The sequence below is a fragment of the Amphibalanus amphitrite genome, unplaced genomic scaffold, assembly GCF_019059575.1.
Source record: "Amphibalanus amphitrite isolate SeventyFive unplaced genomic scaffold, NRLGWU_Aamphi_draft 001438F_arrow, whole genome shotgun sequence".
NCBI classification, from domain to species: Eukaryota; Metazoa; Arthropoda; class Thecostraca; order Balanomorpha; family Balanidae; genus Amphibalanus; species Amphibalanus amphitrite.
This window is the reverse complement of record NW_024882931.1, coordinates 117,320-134,020: the sequence shown is the minus strand read 5'-3', so window position 1 is coordinate 134,020 and position 16,701 is coordinate 117,320. Positions and strand designations below refer to the sequence as shown.

Here is a 16,701-nt window from a genome sequence, read left to right as displayed (position 1 = left end):
AAGTCTCAAGATGGCTCCCTACAAGCTACAAAGGAACACTATAGAACACCTATATTACATACAGATTAAAAAAACTGTTATATTTATTCGTAGTTTCGAAAATGACAGAACTGTCATTTCTGTATGGCTAACAGCGCGGGAATTCTGATCTCGTGAAACTGATTAGTTTTCCTGCTTGGCAGTTGCCAACCGAGAATGAGAGGCAAAATGAAATGGAACAAACAATATAAAGAAATTGACTGGTGTTTAGCCCTCGCCCGTATTCGTGTTTTGCCAGCGTTTAACGTATGGGGGGGGGGGGGTCCGTTGGAATCCCATCGTCGTTTGGCCCCTGGTGGAGCTAGAGCTTCGCGGAAAAAATGAGCGTGTTGCCCGAGACGCGAGGAAGCCGATGATAACCAACTTGGTCATTGGTTAACCTTCCAGGCCAGGTCAATTACCCAGAAGTCGGGAAAATAGGGGGTTATTTGAAGTTCGTAAAGCGAGTTTATTATTTTTTGGCTGTTGCTGATCGCGAATGTCATGTTAGTTTTGCTCACAGATGTCTTCGTACATTTAGGCCAGGTCAGGTCAGGTCAGGTCAACCAGTAGGTGTCCTGCCGGCTATACATAGGGAGTGTCAAGTGTCAGCTACCACTGACGGTGTCGTAACATGTTACGAAGGCACTAAAACTACTTCATAAATGATCAAATGCATGTTAAATTCGAAATCGGCCCGAAAAAAAAACTACCCTAGAAACATGTAAAACTCCAAAAAGTGAACCGAGGTCACCAAAGGTCAATGACCTGACCTGACCTTCAGGTGACCTTGACAGTTGACACCCAAAATACTGCGTGGGACCAACATCATTTACATGTTTGGACGTTACAATCACAAAAAGACTGGAAATGCGCGGATAATGTGAGCCGACTACGCCAAATCGCGATTCCGGCCAAGCATGGTCTCGAGAATCAGGTCACAAGTCAAAAACCATTTGAGTCAGAGTCATGAAATCTTTAGAACATGTGTAAAATTGATAAACTCGAGAGGTACTGAAAGTTTCGTCGTGATCGGCCGCTTTTTGCGCGAGTTATGTGCGAAAAGCCGAGGTGGTCCGTTCGCCCGCCTATAAGTGCGAGGGTTAATTTTGGCTTTTGATGCCGAATTCTGTTTTATGTCGCTTAGAATACAGTCCGAATTAGATTCGCTTCACTTCACTTCATTAATATTTTGTTGACTACCAGTCAACAAAAGCTCAGAAGTATATGTATTCTTTCATTTCAATCCATTATTTATGTCAGAGGCATATCAACCTTGACCCGCAACTGACAATGTGTTTTAATTACAAGAAAATACACTTGTAATTCCAAAATATATTGCCAGTTTTGATACCGTTGGCTTGAGGACACGTGACTAGCCAAGTTCAGAATGTTCTAAGTAAAACTAAGTATCATAAAGCGAAAAAAATGATGCTGCTAAAATCAAGCCATTTTGATCGCGCTGTGTTGGACATGATTGCGTTTTCATGAATGTGAGGTCTGCTGCCAAACTACTAGCATTTTTCTAATGGTTTCTTTCAGGATGTGTTCTCTCATCCTTTTTTTAACCCGCGCCCTGCTGGGGGGGGGGGTGTTTGAACACCCCCCTTGTGGTTTTTCGCGAATATCTCAAAAACGGCGGCGCGAAGCGCCGCCGTTTTTGGTACACCTTATCATACATCGATTCTACACATGTTGTGAAAATTTCAGACCAAGGTCATTCAAGGTCAGGTCACCAGGTCACTTGAAGTGACCTCACCTCATAAAAACCTTCAAAGTCTGTCATAGCTACACCGAGTGACCGATCGCTTTGAAACTTTCAGCGATTGCTAAAAGCAATAGCATGTACAAAATGTATATCTCAGAATTTTGATATCGATGACCTAAGGTCAGGTCAATTTTGCGACCTCCCCATTATAAGTCAATGGGAGAAAATTGAAATGCGCCTCTTTTGGATGAAAGACATTATAAACACTCCCAAACACCGAATTACAAGTGTTTTAGACACACTGAACTTGAAAATGGTGTCCGTGACCCTTGTTTATGCCCTGAGGTCATCTTAGGTCACGAATGGTATCTAACAGTTTTTCGCAAATAACTTTTGATAGAGGCATGCTAGAGCGATGAAAACGCCTTAGATGTGTTCAGCTCGACGATACGGATCGACTGATATGCAACATGACCCTTTCCGGTCAGGTCATGACCTTGACCTGAGGTCAAATTTTCAAGTTGACCTTTCAAGGTCAAGTTATAGTTCATTCGATGCGTCTTGACGAGAGGAACACGATGCCGGTAAAAGTAAGCTCGTACAAGGCTTGGGTCAAAAGTTATTGCAGAAAAACTGTTTTCGAAAAAACCGGCTATTTTTGCAGTTTTTGCCCCCTGCAGGCAAAACCGTTGACGTTAGCTCAAATCTGAGAGAATTGCTCAGAAAGGGCGTTAATAGGGCTATCGAATGCGCTTTTCCGCGGCGCTGTAGCTCTATTGGTTCCCGAGTTATGCGTTGGCTTCTTGGAAATTTTCGACATTCGACCTGGAAATCGGCGAAATTTTGCCTTCAATGACCTCTGGTGACCTGACCTTTGACCTGACCAAAAAATTGACCGAAGTGATTTCGTCATTATTTTTGACGCTCTTTCGAACGCCGCCTTCCGCGTATCGCTACGTGGCCCAGGAGCCGAGTTACAAGGGGGGGGGTGTTCAAACACCCCCCCCCCCCCCAGCAGGGCGTGGAAATCCAGGACCCCCAGCCGGGCGCGGGTTAAACACTGGCATTTTATCAACTCACCTCTGAGCTTCTTTAGCCGATAAATTTTGAAAAATCCAAAATCATATCAACTCACCCCCTGTGGGGTGGTGAGTTGATATGAACTTTGGCGTTTTAAAAAAGGGGCTTAATATATACATTTTTTATTCATTTTTGCTTATTGCCTCCCCAAGGCATGTGCCATGAAACTGGCACAAAAAGAATTCCGTAAATGAATGTGGCTTTTAACGAAATCTAGAATAACCTCAAAATCCATATCAACTCACCCCGGTTTACGGTACACACTGCTACTCGTATCAATCGCTGAAAGTTTCAAATCGATCGGTTACTCGGTGTAGCAATGGCAGACGTTAAAATGTTTTATTAGGTGAGTGAGCTGACCTTGAGTGGCCTTGGTATGAAATCTTGTACAAAACATGTGCAGAAAAGATTATGATAAGGTGTGCCAAAACGGCCGTCTTTGAGATATTTGCGAGAAACCACTGCCGGATGCTCACCCCCCCCCCCCCCTCACCCTCCCCAGCAGGGCGTGGGTTAAAGGTTAAAAGCGATGTGTAACGGTCACTGAAATGTAGGCTCCATTCTCAGATTTCATTGTAATTACGAGTACAACGACCTAACCAGAAACCTACTAAAGCCATTCTTAACAGCCAGCACAAATTCAAGCACAATCGCCCTCAGACATCGGCTCTGAATGGCTAAATGACAAAAACTCGATATCGGCGCTGCTGATCGAGCAAAAAAAAAGAAGATAAATGACGAGTCAGGGGTCCCAGGTTAGATTGGACCCAGGTTAGGATTACATGTACCGAAGCCGTTCGGTACAATCATCTATACACACTACACAAGTGGCTCTTGCCACTGTAATATCTCACCTCCCTCGTCGAACACAGAATACAAAGTGCCGACAAAGCTCGTGGCTTTGTGCCTCGCGTCTCCGCTTCTCGCTAACACATGTGCACCTGTCAAAGAACACCCACTAACATTGCAGGAATGACTAGTGGAATCAAAATCAAGTGTGGCTAGGGCCCTCCCTTTGTCGTTATGGCGGCGCCTACCGGTTGGGGTATAAAAGGTCCCGAGCTGGGGTCAGGGCGTCAGAAGCCACGATGTTTCGACTGCTTCTGTTGGCAGCGGCGGTGGCCGGCGGGTGGGCCGAGTGCCCCCACACGTGGACTCTGTCACCCTGGAGTGACTCGGCGTCTTGGCCTGATGGACAGGTGAGGGTAAAGAGATTGCTACACGTACCTTAGTGGGAACGATATACCTAGGAGTCATGATGGTCCTGCTTCTTAGCTACTTTTGTGAAGGGCTAAAGCGCTACATAGTTGACAGAAACAAGTGACGGAGCAGCAGATTGATACGATGGACAGATGAGTTTTTTTAAGGCGCAAAATCGTTTCATTGGTCGGGACTTCTCGTTGCTCATTTGACCTTGGAAGACTTGAAATTGGCAACCAGTAAAACTGAATCTGGTTGTATTCCAGTGTACCTACAGATGCTGATCAGTCTTGTCCTCACGTGTTGCAGGTTCCGACCGCGGGCAGTGTCACGATCAGCACGCCTGTGCTTCTAGATGTAAGTCCCCCACCAATGGACACCATCACCATCGCCGACGGAGGAAAACTGGTGTTCGACCCTGCCGTGGAGTCTCTGAAACTCTCCGCCAACATGGTGGAAATCACTGGCGGAGAGTTCTGGATCGGTTCGGAAGACTGTCCCTACACCTCTGAGGCTGAGGTTCTGCTTACCGGTAAGAGGGACGAAAGCGAAGGCGCTGCCTCTGTCCAGAAAGCCATTCTTGTTCGTTCTGGTGTCCTCGAGGTTCACGGCGAGCTCAAACTTTCGTGGACCCGTCTCGACGCCACCCTCCCGAAAACAACGAGGGAAGAAATCACAAGTGGAGCGATCAAAAGCGTTGTCGATACAGAGAACACACGTGGTAGTGGTTTTCACATGTTTGAATTTGACCCTCAGGGCAACGGCGTGAAGAACTGGCGTAGGGTGTTTGGCCCTGCGAAGTTTACAAACGTAGCAAACAAGGTGGGAAATATCGCGCTTGTCGTGGTGCAGCGACAGGCGCTTTTCGGAACATCCACACCAGAAGAAACAGCCGCAGCCTTTGAAAGCATGTGCTTTGGCGGACAGCAGTCTAGCGCAATGCGAGACCTTGTCGCTAGACAGCGCATAGCTTTTGCAGCCATCTGTCACATTGGTTCTCCAGAAAACAGCGTCGAGCTGGTCGGAACGTTTGGCAACGACAGGTCGTCGACTGGCTGGCTCAGTAAGACGATTGGTGGTATTACTTTCGCTGCCATGTCGGTGGCCTCTACAATCAACTACACTCCGGTCAGTCGCGTCGAGATGATCTCTTTTACTGCAGGCTCGGTTCCATCATTTACGCAGACGCTAACCCTGGCTGAACCTGTCACAGATTGGCAAGTGGGAGACGACATTGTCATAGCTTCAACAGACTTCCACCAGGGTCAAGCTGAGCAGTTTACGCTTCTGGAATGTGCGGGGTGCCAGGACGACCAGGTTATGATCGAGGGTCCTGTCTTCTTCACCCACTGGGGAGAGGAGACGGACGGTGTTGATATGAGGGCAGAGGTTGGCATGCTCACTCGTAAAGTTAAAATCCACGGAGAAATGGAGGACGAATGCTACGGCGATAATCTCTGCGAGCGATTCAGCTATGACACATTCGGCGGACAAATTAAGGCGCTGCGGGATTTCAGTTCGGTTCAGATCGAAAATGCCGAGATTTACCACATGGGACAGCAATCCGTCATTGGATCTTACCCCATCCATTTCCACATGTGTTTGGACACATCAGGCAAGAATGCAGCTATCAGACAGAACTCCATCCACGATACCTTCTCCCGTTGTGTGACAATCCACGGCACGCACAATGTAACTCTCGAGAACAACGTGGCTTACAACCACCTGGGTCACTGCTACTTCCTGGAGGATGGCGGAGAGCAGCACAACACCTTCCTGGGCAACCTCGGCTTCGGAACCAAGGCCGGGACGCTGCTGCCAAGTGACAGAGCCGGCCGGGTGAGCACGTTCTGGATCACGAACCCCGACAACACCCTGAACAACAACGTCGCCGCCGGATCAGACGGCATCGGCATCTGGATTCTGATGCCGCTTCTCCCTACAGGACCGTCGGCCGACGTCGACATGGGTCTGGTCAGCGGCCAGTCCCTGCGCACGGCGCTGAGGGGATTCAGTGGCAACAGAGCTCATTCCAATCTTGATTTCGGTCTTCGTCTCGATGATATTCTCAGAAACGATGGCACGTTTGGGCCCGCGAAGTATGCCCCAAGGGTGGATCCAACTGACCCCAGAAGTGACTTCGAGCACTTGATTATCGACGATTTCACCGCTTATAAGAACACCGAGGGAGTTTGGATCAAGTCGATGTGGACACTCTGCACCAACTTCCGTCTGGCAGAAAACCATATTGGACTTATTTTTGCCTCTGCTGGCCCAGAGGACCGCAGACCGCACCATGAGATGCTCGGCAACTCCAGGGTAGTCGGCAACACAGACAACAAGGGAGAGCCGGCGGGAAGAGTGAGCTTTGGATCTGGCCAGTCCATCATATTGGACCGCTCAATTCCCAGAAAGAAGGGAAAGAACGCCCAAATCGGTGTAGCCTTCTACCGAGGTCCTGTGCATGTGGTTGACAGTTCATTCGCAGGTTTTGTTTCCAACGAGCTGCGTGGGGCTGGCGCCATCGGAAAGAAACCATCTAACCCGTACTTCTCTTCGCCCATCGCCAGCGTGCGAAACGCCACTTTTGACTTTGTCGACCCCAGTGGCGGATCACGTTTCTACGACGGAGATGGAACCGTATTGGGCTACAAGGAGAGGGACGGAAACCGACACAACATCGTGCTCGACTGGGACGGCTCGCTGACCACGTATCCTCTCGCCAGTGTGGTGCGTCCGATCCCGGTCCTGATGAACGCGCGTTGCGTTCTCACTCCCAACTGGGGTCCGGGCACGGCCATCTGTCCTGACCGATTCTCCCGTCTGAAGGTTACCGGCAGCCAGCCCAGGCCCAAGGCCTTCGTGACACGCGACGATCTCCAGGCGAGTGAGGTGGAGGTCAGCCTAGGCGAGCAGCAAGTCAGTTTCTCTATGAACACGGCAGAGTCGTACATCGTCCACTTCAACACCACAGTGCCGCAGAGGGTGGTCATCATCCCCTTCGGCCTGCAGCAGGACCTCTACCAGAAGGTGGCCGTGTGTGTCGGAGCCAGCCAGCAGATCACCGTGACGCCAAACACGTACTCGGCGGCAGACTCAATCGCAGAGGTGGACGCAGACGAGACCAACAGCAAGTACTTCTATGACTCCGCCGTTGGCACCGTACATTTCAGGTGAGATGTCCGACGCTCAACACCTTTCAGATGGTGTGAATATGCTGTTACTTGTATCGAACAAAGAATAGAAACAGGCGCGAGGATGATGATGTAAAAGACGTAAAAGATAGAGCCTGGTGCAATAATTTCGCCATCTCTTTTCAGAAATGTATTGAACACATCGTAGAGTTGTGTGTGTACTGTGTGCGTCACAGTTCTCAAAGAAACAGGACATGCCTATGTCACTAGCTTATTCTAAGGAACATCTGAACACCGTCTTCTCTCATGTCCATGACTTACCACCCCTTTTCTGTGGCCGTCAGGTTCTCCAATCCGTTCCCGCGCGGTGAGCACACCACATCGCACTGTCCCGGTACTGAGGAGGACCAGAACGGGGAGTGTCTGCCCGTGGTGAAGATCATCCAGGAAGCGAACAATGAGGACGGTGACTGTCGCGAGAGGGCCTACCCCAAGTACCAGACGACGCCCGTGTCCGCAGAGGGAGCCCTCACGGTGCCTACGTTCTCGTAAAATGAGAGCGGCCTAGAGTGAATTGATACCATGTTTGGCGTTTGCTTACTTTGGGTTCTGTGTGCTAGTGCACAGTGACAGCGGATGAATTTGATTCTAGATTAGAAAAAAACGCTGCACAGATTTGGTGAAAGGTGATTTTCATTGTTTTATGTTTTATGTCATGTTAATAAATGATTTTGGCAGATGGCATACTGTTACTTAATCTTTGGTTCCGTCTACCTGAATCTTACAACATGTGATAGTGATATTGGCGTCACAAGTGGCCAGGAAACTGTTGGCACTTGTTTGGCACTAATAAAAGTCTTGTTGTACAGAATATATCGGTAGCGGCAACAAGTAGAAAGTAGAAAGCATTGCGTCGAAAAACCTCCCCGACATGTTGCTTAGAGGATTTCATGTGGCGATCATGGCAGCGTCTAGTTCTTATAAGGGAATCCATTCCCGGGGGAGGGGGGGGGGTAGAGGAGTCAGAGAACACACAGCAAATCTTTGTCGCCATTGCGGCTGTCTAACCTAAGCTATGGTCACGTAACTCGATCATGCAGATCAATGCACTGATCAACATTCTGAACTGGGCAAAAGCCGTGTCGATCGACAAGATCTTACCGAATTCCAAATATGACGATGACGTGGCTGCATAGTGCATTCCGCCGCAAGGCACGCATTTCTCTACAAGCCACTCTTTACGGAACGAGAAATGGAATATCTTCGTCTAGGTTGATTGTTGGGCCGTAAAAGCCCCTGATTGCATGGTGCTAGTCTCAGCTCAATCTACGAAACTGCTACTCCAGTTAAAAAACTAATGTTAATCAAAGGTTACGCGATTTCTCACTATACTGATCTTTATAGCGACTTAATTGTAATTGTGTTGCGGCACTATTGATTGCCGCAATAGCAATAGCTGCACAATGTATCGTCATTCCTGTCTCGAGTAGGCAAGATACGATAACAAGCGTGTAAACAAGCGATAGATAGTTAATTGCTAATTTTAATCTTCGTATGGATGATTGACCTAAGAAACTTTACAGCCAATCTTCGTGTCATTTTTGTGTCGCCCCCAAAAATACAGGGAGCTGTATTTAACCATGTAACGAAGCACGTTGCTACCTTCTATCTAACATTCCCCTTTTGCACGCTCGATCACAGTCACACCGGATACATGTATCACCCTTTGTGTCGATGACGGTACGGCAGTTCAGCCCTCACCACAGAACTGATGACAGTGCCGAGTGCACACCTGTCTGCCGCTGTTTCTATGGTCTTGTTCTGTACGATTCTGTCGATGTCACAGCATTCACAGGTGGTCAGTCGGCTGTGCCGATGTCACCGCTGATTTGTCGACTGTCAGGGTCAGGATGTGTTCCGGCGCGATGAACAACTGCTAACTTGTTACAAGGCTCTGGCTGTCAGCCACGGTAGCATTCACAGCTCGGTCTCATCGTTTTAATTTTTTTGTTTTTTAAGGATGCTGACAGACGGTGAACTAGTCTATGCTGCTAGCTGGTATAAGCTTTTCTACGTCTTAGTTCAAAAGCTAGCGTTGTGTGGTGGCAGGCTACAGAGTCGAAAATTTTAGCTCGGGGGGGGGGGGGGGAGCGTTGCAAGCACAGCTTATGTGTTGCCTAGGGTTAAAAATCGATCACGATCTAGCCACCGTGCCTCTCGAATATGTATAGGTACTTAGGTATGCATATTCTTAACCCGCGCCCCGCTGGGCTATTCAGCCATACGCGCCCTGCTGGGGGGGGGGGGGGGGCAGATTCTGACTTCCGAACCGATGGTCATAAAAAGACGGGGAAAACGGCAATCGAAAGCTCTCAACAAGGCGGATCTTAAAGGGACCCTCCCACCTTCAAAAAAGTTAATGAATTGGCATGAAAGTGATGTCCCTTGGTTCAGAAAGAGCGAAAACGAATATCTACCAAATTTCACCGAAAAATATTCACTGGTTTTCAAGATATTAGGCTTTTACTTTTGTTTACTTTTTGGGATCTCCCCTGTTAATAGCAACTTTATTTGGAAGCAATAATTTGGCAGCCTTAAAGTGCGACAGACGTTGCGCGCAAAGCAGCGTATACCACCACGTGTTAACGATGGTTTTAGTCTAAGATTTAAAAATCGTTAGATCTCCGCTGACGTCACAAATTCTAAGGGGACATTCCAATGCATTAGCCCCTTAGAATCCGAGAACTGCAAGTTTGAAATTCCATATCTTCGAATTAAAGCATTTTTCGATGTTGTGAGTGCCCAAACCGGTATTTGCAGGCCATGGCCACCAATTTGGCTATCTCAACTCAAAACTAATGTTAAGGTGGGAGTGTCCCTTTAAGAGCCCATTTTTTTTTGTAGGTCAGATGTCAGGTCAAGGTCAGGTCAAGGGTACAAAATTCAAGTTTCTACAGTATCGGCCTTGTACCGTAGTTGCCGAAGAATGGACTGAGACTGATTGCCCAAAACGTGTTCTTAGACTGCCAAGACAATATTCGTTGCATAGAATGTCATTCAAAGGTCAAGGTCAAGGTCAGTTCGGGTCAGGTCAGGTCACCAAAAACAAAATATAGAAAAGGGCATGTGCGACACATGTTTTATGGGTCATTTTACTCCTAGAATTCAATAGGCACACTCAATAAGTGATATGGACAACCTCTGGATGAATTTCAGGTCGAGGTCAGGTCAAGGTCAGGTCAAGTGAGGTCAAATTTTGAAGTTGGTTGTTAAGGCCTAAAAAGGTGTCTATCTGATGCAGTTTTTCACGGCAAATCGAATGGTGCTATTTTTGTTACCGTACGAGGTCTAGAACTTCCAAAAAATCATTTTTCAAAAAAAAATTGTGTGCCGTGACGTCATAAAATTTTGAATAACTCCCACATTTTTGAACCGATTCTTTTTAAAAATTGGTATGTAGGTGACCATAGACCACTTCTCAGTTTTTTTCGCCTCAAAAACGGCAAAATTTCAAACGCCGCTAACATCTTCATTTTTAAAGGAATCAAGACGTAACAAAAAAGGTTATACGTGATTCTACTTTGTCTATCAAATGGCTATCTCAGTTTTTTGAAGAAAAAAAATTGGGCCAAAATCCAAAATTTTCAAAAAACCGAGATAGCCATTTGATAGACAAAGTAGAATCACGTATAACCTTTTTTGTTACGTCTTGATTCCTTTAAAAATGAAGATGTTAGCGGCGTTTGAAATTTTGCCGTTTTTTAGGCGAAAATGGCGAACATGACGTCACTAAAACGTCAATTTCTCAAAAATGTTCCGACGGATTTCGCTCAAATTTTCAGGGAACGTGTCAAATTGATGTATGATAAGGTACTGAAAGTTTGACGTCGCTGGCTTAACGCGTTTAGAAGTTATTGGCGAAAAACGGGAGGGGGGCAGATTCTGCCCCCCCCCCCCCCAGCGGGGCGCGGGTTAACCCGGCGGCCGCTGGGCCTCCGCGCCACCCGCCGGCCGCTGGGGGGGGGCATAAAGTTGCCCCCCCTTTACTTCTGCGACGATATCGTCGCAACGCGAAGAGATAGAGAAACGAAACTTTGCACACATCTTCCTGAATACCTAACCGAGGTTGTGTCCAAATTTGGTGTCGATCCCATTTGAAATGACGTCACAGTGACGTCATAAGTGAAATTATAGATTTGCGACTCTCATATTCCTCACGATACATCACATATATGGGACCGAATATAAAGGGCCGATTATTGGTCAGAAACTAGATGGAAGTGTAGTAAGATGTTTTAGGATGACAGCAGGTGCTGTCTAGTTCATTTACAGTCGAGTTTCAAGCTCAGCGTCATCAGAAACGGTCCATATCGGAAAACGACAAAACTTTATGACGTCACTGTGACGTCATCTTAGGTGCTACAACCACCAAACTTTCCTCAAACATTGCCTAGGTATTCATTTGAAGCTATGCCAAGTTTCACGTTCGTAGCTCATCAGGTTTCGGAGATATTTCACAAAACGTAAAGGGGGGGGGGCAACTTTATGCCCCCCCCCCAGCGGCTCGTGGGTTAAGTTATCTGAATGCAAAGGCAGATGGGATGCAGTGCGTGCAGTGTGCAAAAACATTGGCGGATCTAAAAAAGTGGTTTGAAGTGCATTAGGGGCATGCTTAGTCTAGGTAAAAAATGTTCTTTGATCTCCAAACACTCTTCGGGTTTCGCTGTATTATGACGTAAGTACTGCGCAGTTCAAAACAAACGTTCCCGATTGAGAGGTGTTAAATTTTCTTTCTTCATGAGGAAACGGCGAAATATCGTCAATTTGGGGCATTGCTGGAGGGGCATGCGCCCCAAATACTTGTGCGACCTTGTGCGACCCCCTGAGTCTTGTGAGACCCCCTGGATCCGTCAGTGTAGGTTACTTCGAAGCATGTCCGTGTAAATAGAGTCAGTTACATAGCAAGGCTGCGGATTCGTAGTCGGAGTCGTATTCGGACTTCGGAGTCGGTCGGAGTCGATAATTCTGACCGGAGTCTGGGTCGGAGTAGATTGTGGAAACCGGAGTCGGAGTCGGAGTCATCGAAAACTCATCGGCTTCACATATCTGAAAGAACTGTTGAGTCGGAGACGAAGCTGCTTTTTAAAACCGGTGTCGGAGTCGGAGTCGGAGTCACCGAAACTCCATCGACTCCGCAGCCCTGCCCTGCAGTGTATTTCGAGTTTCAACGAAGCCAACATCTTTACGAATAGCCCCGGAATAGTACACGAATAGTGTAATATAGCGGAGTTCGAAATTCGAATGCTTATCTCTTATCTTTATTTATGAACTGATGAATGGGCATTATGTATAATGTGCATTGTGCACTGTGCAGACCGCAGCGTGATTGCACCAAACCGCAAGGTCTTTTTGGGGTCGCCCAAGGGTCGCCAGTTCTAGGTCCCGTACTCGTACTCGAGCCTTGGGCGACATCTATACAAAGCTGTAGTTTGCTATCCACCGGTGCTGGCGCTGCTATCGCATTTGAGGTCCAAATCGACTTGGCTCGAGTTGCCGATGGGCATACCGTTCAAGCATAGGCCTGAAGTCACGCTTATTCTTTGTCCAGCCCAAGTCAGCTGAAGTCCATTGTTCATGGGAAGAGCGTCGGCGTGTGTAAACCGAATCGCTGTTAATCGGCGATAGATCTCACTTTCCCTACATCAAGCGGCGGTGCCGGTGTCGGTCAAGTCCCGTGGTTTTGGAAACACATCCTCACGTTTGAGTGTTGGTTGGTGGCGGGGCGGAGGAGCGATTTTTGAGTCGGCTCGACTCTCGACTCCGTTCGTCTCACAAACTCACTCACTCACAACTTGCTCACACACAAAGAAGCTGCTCACGACTCACAAGCTTAGTGTGTGAGTCATAGGCTTAGGCTCTGAGCCATAGGCTCTGGCTATGAAGTCATAGGCTTCATAGGCTCTGAGATTGTTCTGATTTCGTATGTTTCTTTTTAAAGGGACTATCCCACCTTCTAAAATGTTGTTAAAACCAGTTAAATTGTGCCCGACTTTATAGATTGGATGACCAGGAACACGGTTCTGGCATTTATTTTTCATTAAACATCTTAGGCTTCCCATATTCCAAACACAAACTTTCAAATATGTGACGTCACAGCCCAAAATTACCTCCTTCCCCAGGCCACATTACTGTCATAAAGCTGATTCTTTTTACTCTGTAGGCACCACAACAAAGTTCAGACCAAGTTTTAAGCGATTTTTCAACGAACAAACCCATTTAAATCAGAACGACTAAACGAGGTGACGTCACACTAACGGTCGCTCCATGTTGAAGATAGGGCCTTGTACAAGGCCCATTTTCAAATGAAGGGAACGAATTTCTTCAACACCAAGAGGCCGCGGGGGTTGCAACCTAGATAGATAAAGGTTTCTGAACCTCGCCGCAAACTTGGCTATCTCAACTCAAACCCCATGTTAAAGGTGGGATAATCCTCAGCTTTTTGATCAGATGACTCAAACGGATTCGTTCCATCTTCTAGTGTTTTAGGAGAACGTTTTAAATGCTGTTACGAATAGCCAGATCATCAACATCTAAAATCATTAACAATAAACGGCAACGTTATCAGTATGTAGTTCAACACTGCTATATCTGAATTAAATTTGTTTGCGTACGCTGCTCCATAATATGCCATTTTATTCATTAAAGTCATTACAGAATAATAAAAGTTGGTATGGATTGAATTTTGTATTCGTACCTAACGTAAACATACTAACCTTCACCCCAGTGGAGGGGGGGGGGCATATGTTACCACCCTGTCGCGTTTTTTGCGTGTAAATAAAAAACCGCGGCGCGCAGCGCCGCGCCGCTTGGAGTAGCTTTTTCTACATCAATTTTGGACAATGTGTGAAATTTTTGATCCCAGGTCATGTCAGGTCAGGTCACCAGGTCAAGTTAACCTTCCAGGCGGTGGGGGGGGGCATTTTTTTGCCCCCCCCTTTAGTTTTTTCGATATATCTCGAGAACCGCTGCGCCGATCGTCACCAAACTTTCAGTACCCTCCCGGGAGCAGCTAGCGCACATGGTGACCAAAATTTTTTTTCCAAAGGCTATGATAGGTTGGCCGCTAATGACGTCAGAGTGACGTCATTTTTGCCATTTTCGACCCAAAAAAAGGTTTCGCGGGAAGAGCTGTCAGGCCTACAGCTTTAGAGATACAGAAAAATGTTTTTTTTTTTGACATAAAAGGTGTGGAATCAAAAGGGCTACAAAACTGCTATTTCGGTTTTTCGAATTTTTTGGATTTTGACCCCCAAAAATCAAAAAATAGATTTTTTGAATATAATAGCCAAAAAATCCAAAAAGTTTTTTTGAATTTCGAAAAAAAACCGGAACATATGTGATAGTCCCTACCACTTTCTATCTACATACCAAATTTGAGATCGATACCTCTTTTTTTGGCCAAGTTATAGCGAAAAAACTGTTCAAAATTGATGACGTCAAATTTTCAAACTCAATTTTTAGCAATTCCAGACCTCGTAGCGCAAAACAAAGACCACCATTAGACTCCCCGTGACGAGCTGCATCGAATTGATACCCATTTTATGCAAAATATCAACTTTGAAATTTGACCTTTTTTGACCTGACCTTGACCTGACCTCCACCAGAAAGTGACCTCAACCGTACCTGATGGTCTTATAACCAACACCATTGAGTTGGAAATGAAAAACTGGCCATAAAACATGCATCACATAACCTTAGTAAAGTTGGGCTCATGTGGTGACCCTTGGTGACCTTTGGTGACCTGACCTGTGACCTGACCTGGTATGACCAGTGACCTCTAATAGCAACATATGTACTAGACAACTGACGCCTTATCGCTGATTTTCGACAAAATGCGTTTTACTCGGTGTTATAGCGCTTTCCCTAGAAGCCCCGTGAACGGTGAAACATTTTTTTTTTTTAATTCAGGCCTCCCTCCAACGGGCACTTGTGGCCCATTTACAGGAGGGCTCCTCCTCCTCCTGGCCCTTGTTCCCCCACCCCCCAGGCTACGGCTGAAGTGGGAGCCTACCCCACACCTGGTGACACAGCCGGGGACGACGCCCGCGGAACGGGCGGAACCGGGAATCGAACCCGAATCCGGCACCGCCCGCACCGCGGGTCGGCGCCTTAACCGACTGCGCCACCAGGGCCGCTTTGACTTTGATTTTATCTTTGACCTGACCTGTGACGTCATCGGTGACCCCGATGTCAATGAAATTTGGTTTCCCTTGACAAATTTGACAGGGCTATCGAACGCCGTTTGAATTTTCCGGATCCGTCCAGTAGTTTCGGGGATACGGGGGGGGGGGCAAAAAATGCCCCCCCCCCCCCACCGCGCGGAAGGTGGCTGGTAGGCCCACCGCCTGCCGGGTTAACTGACCAAGCCTAAAAAAGTTTGCAATCATGTCCAGCCTGCAGTGTTTGTCAGAAAGGTTTCAAACTTGGTGGATTGAATGATGTTATGGGCGCCTACAATTTGTATATCTCGGATTTTTTATATCCGTGACCTAAGGTCAGGGCAGTGGCGTGACCTTACCATTATAAGGCAATGGAGAAAAATGAAAATGCCTATAAATCCGTGTGTATGCATAGGAGCAGTCCAAATATTTCAGAACCACAATGATTTGGACAACCCGTGACGACCAAGGTGTGTTTTTTGCTGATAGCCTCTAGAAAGGTCATCCGAGGCCATTTGAGGCTACAAACAGATTTTTGCCAATAACTCTCGATTGGAAAGAGATAGGACGCTGGGGATGGTTTCATTGTGTTTGTCTTGTTGAGACGCATCGAATGATACGCAACATGACCTTTTCTGGTCAGGTCATGACCTTGACCTGAGGTCAAATTTTCAAGTTGACCTTTCAATGTCAAATTATAGTTCATTCGATGCGTCTCGTCGAGTGGAACACGATTCTGGCAATAGAAATGTCCTAGCTGGTTTTAGTCAAAAGTTATTGTCGAAAAACACATTTCGTAAAAACAGCTATTTTGGGAGTTTTTGCCCTCTAGAGGCTGAACCGTTGACCTGAGGTCAATTTTGATGATGACCTTATCAAAAGGGGAGTTCAAAAACTATCGATTGCTTTTTTATGCGTTTTTCTAGCTATCATAGTTCCTGAGATAAATGCATGTTTTCTGAGAAATATAATGACATTTGGCAAATTTTGACCTTTGATGACCTCCAGTGACCCCAATATTGCGCTAAGATGAAAATGACCTCAATACTTTCAAACGTATGCATTGAGAGCTATCGACTGCTTTTTACCGCATCTTTCTAGCCCTCTTAGTTTTTGAGTTAGAGGTGGGTGGTGACATATGCCCCCCCCCCCCCCCACTAGGGCGAAGTTGGCTGAGACCGCCACTGGGGCGCGGGCTAACTTGGAGCACTGCACTGCATCAATTCACACTTCATAGGCTACCAAGTGCGTAAACAAGTCAACTTATGATCCCTCGGTACAATGACATGCTACGAGCTCGTGGGTAAAACAGTGTCTTCCCATTACTTTGCTCAACTATTTT

At 46.9% G+C, this 16,701-nt stretch overlaps 1 protein-coding gene across 1 annotated transcript; it reads left to right on the top strand.

Annotated features, from left to right (window-relative positions):
- The first annotated feature begins 3,321 nt into the window (after positions 1-3,321).
- On the top strand, positions 3,322-7,879 carry LOC122373056 (cell migration-inducing and hyaluronan-binding protein-like). Its single transcript, XM_043350798.1, has 3 exons — positions 3,322-4,005; positions 4,316-7,179; positions 7,485-7,879. The coding sequence occupies exons 1-3, from the start codon at positions 3,895-3,897 to the stop codon at positions 7,690-7,692; spliced, it is 3,183 nt and encodes a 1,060-aa protein (XP_043206733.1). The 5' UTR covers positions 3,322-3,894; the 3' UTR covers positions 7,693-7,879.
- The last annotated feature ends 8,822 nt before the right edge of the window (positions 7,880-16,701 follow it).

What these genes read in the sequence shown, in the direction of transcription:
- LOC122373056 (XM_043350798.1), top strand. Translation starts at nt 3,895, where the DNA reads ATGTTTCGACTGCTTCTGTTGGCAGCGGCGGTGGCCGGCGGGTGGGCC. An exon ending in CGTCTTGGCCTGATGGACAG is followed by an intron (nt 4,006 to 4,315) that starts GTGAGGGTAAAG and finishes CACGTGTTGCAG; the next exon opens with GTTCCGACCGCGGGCAGTGT. An exon ending in GTTGGCACCGTACATTTCAG is followed by an intron (nt 7,180 to 7,484) that starts GTGAGATGTCCG and finishes TGTGGCCGTCAG; the next exon opens with GTTCTCCAATCCGTTCCCGC.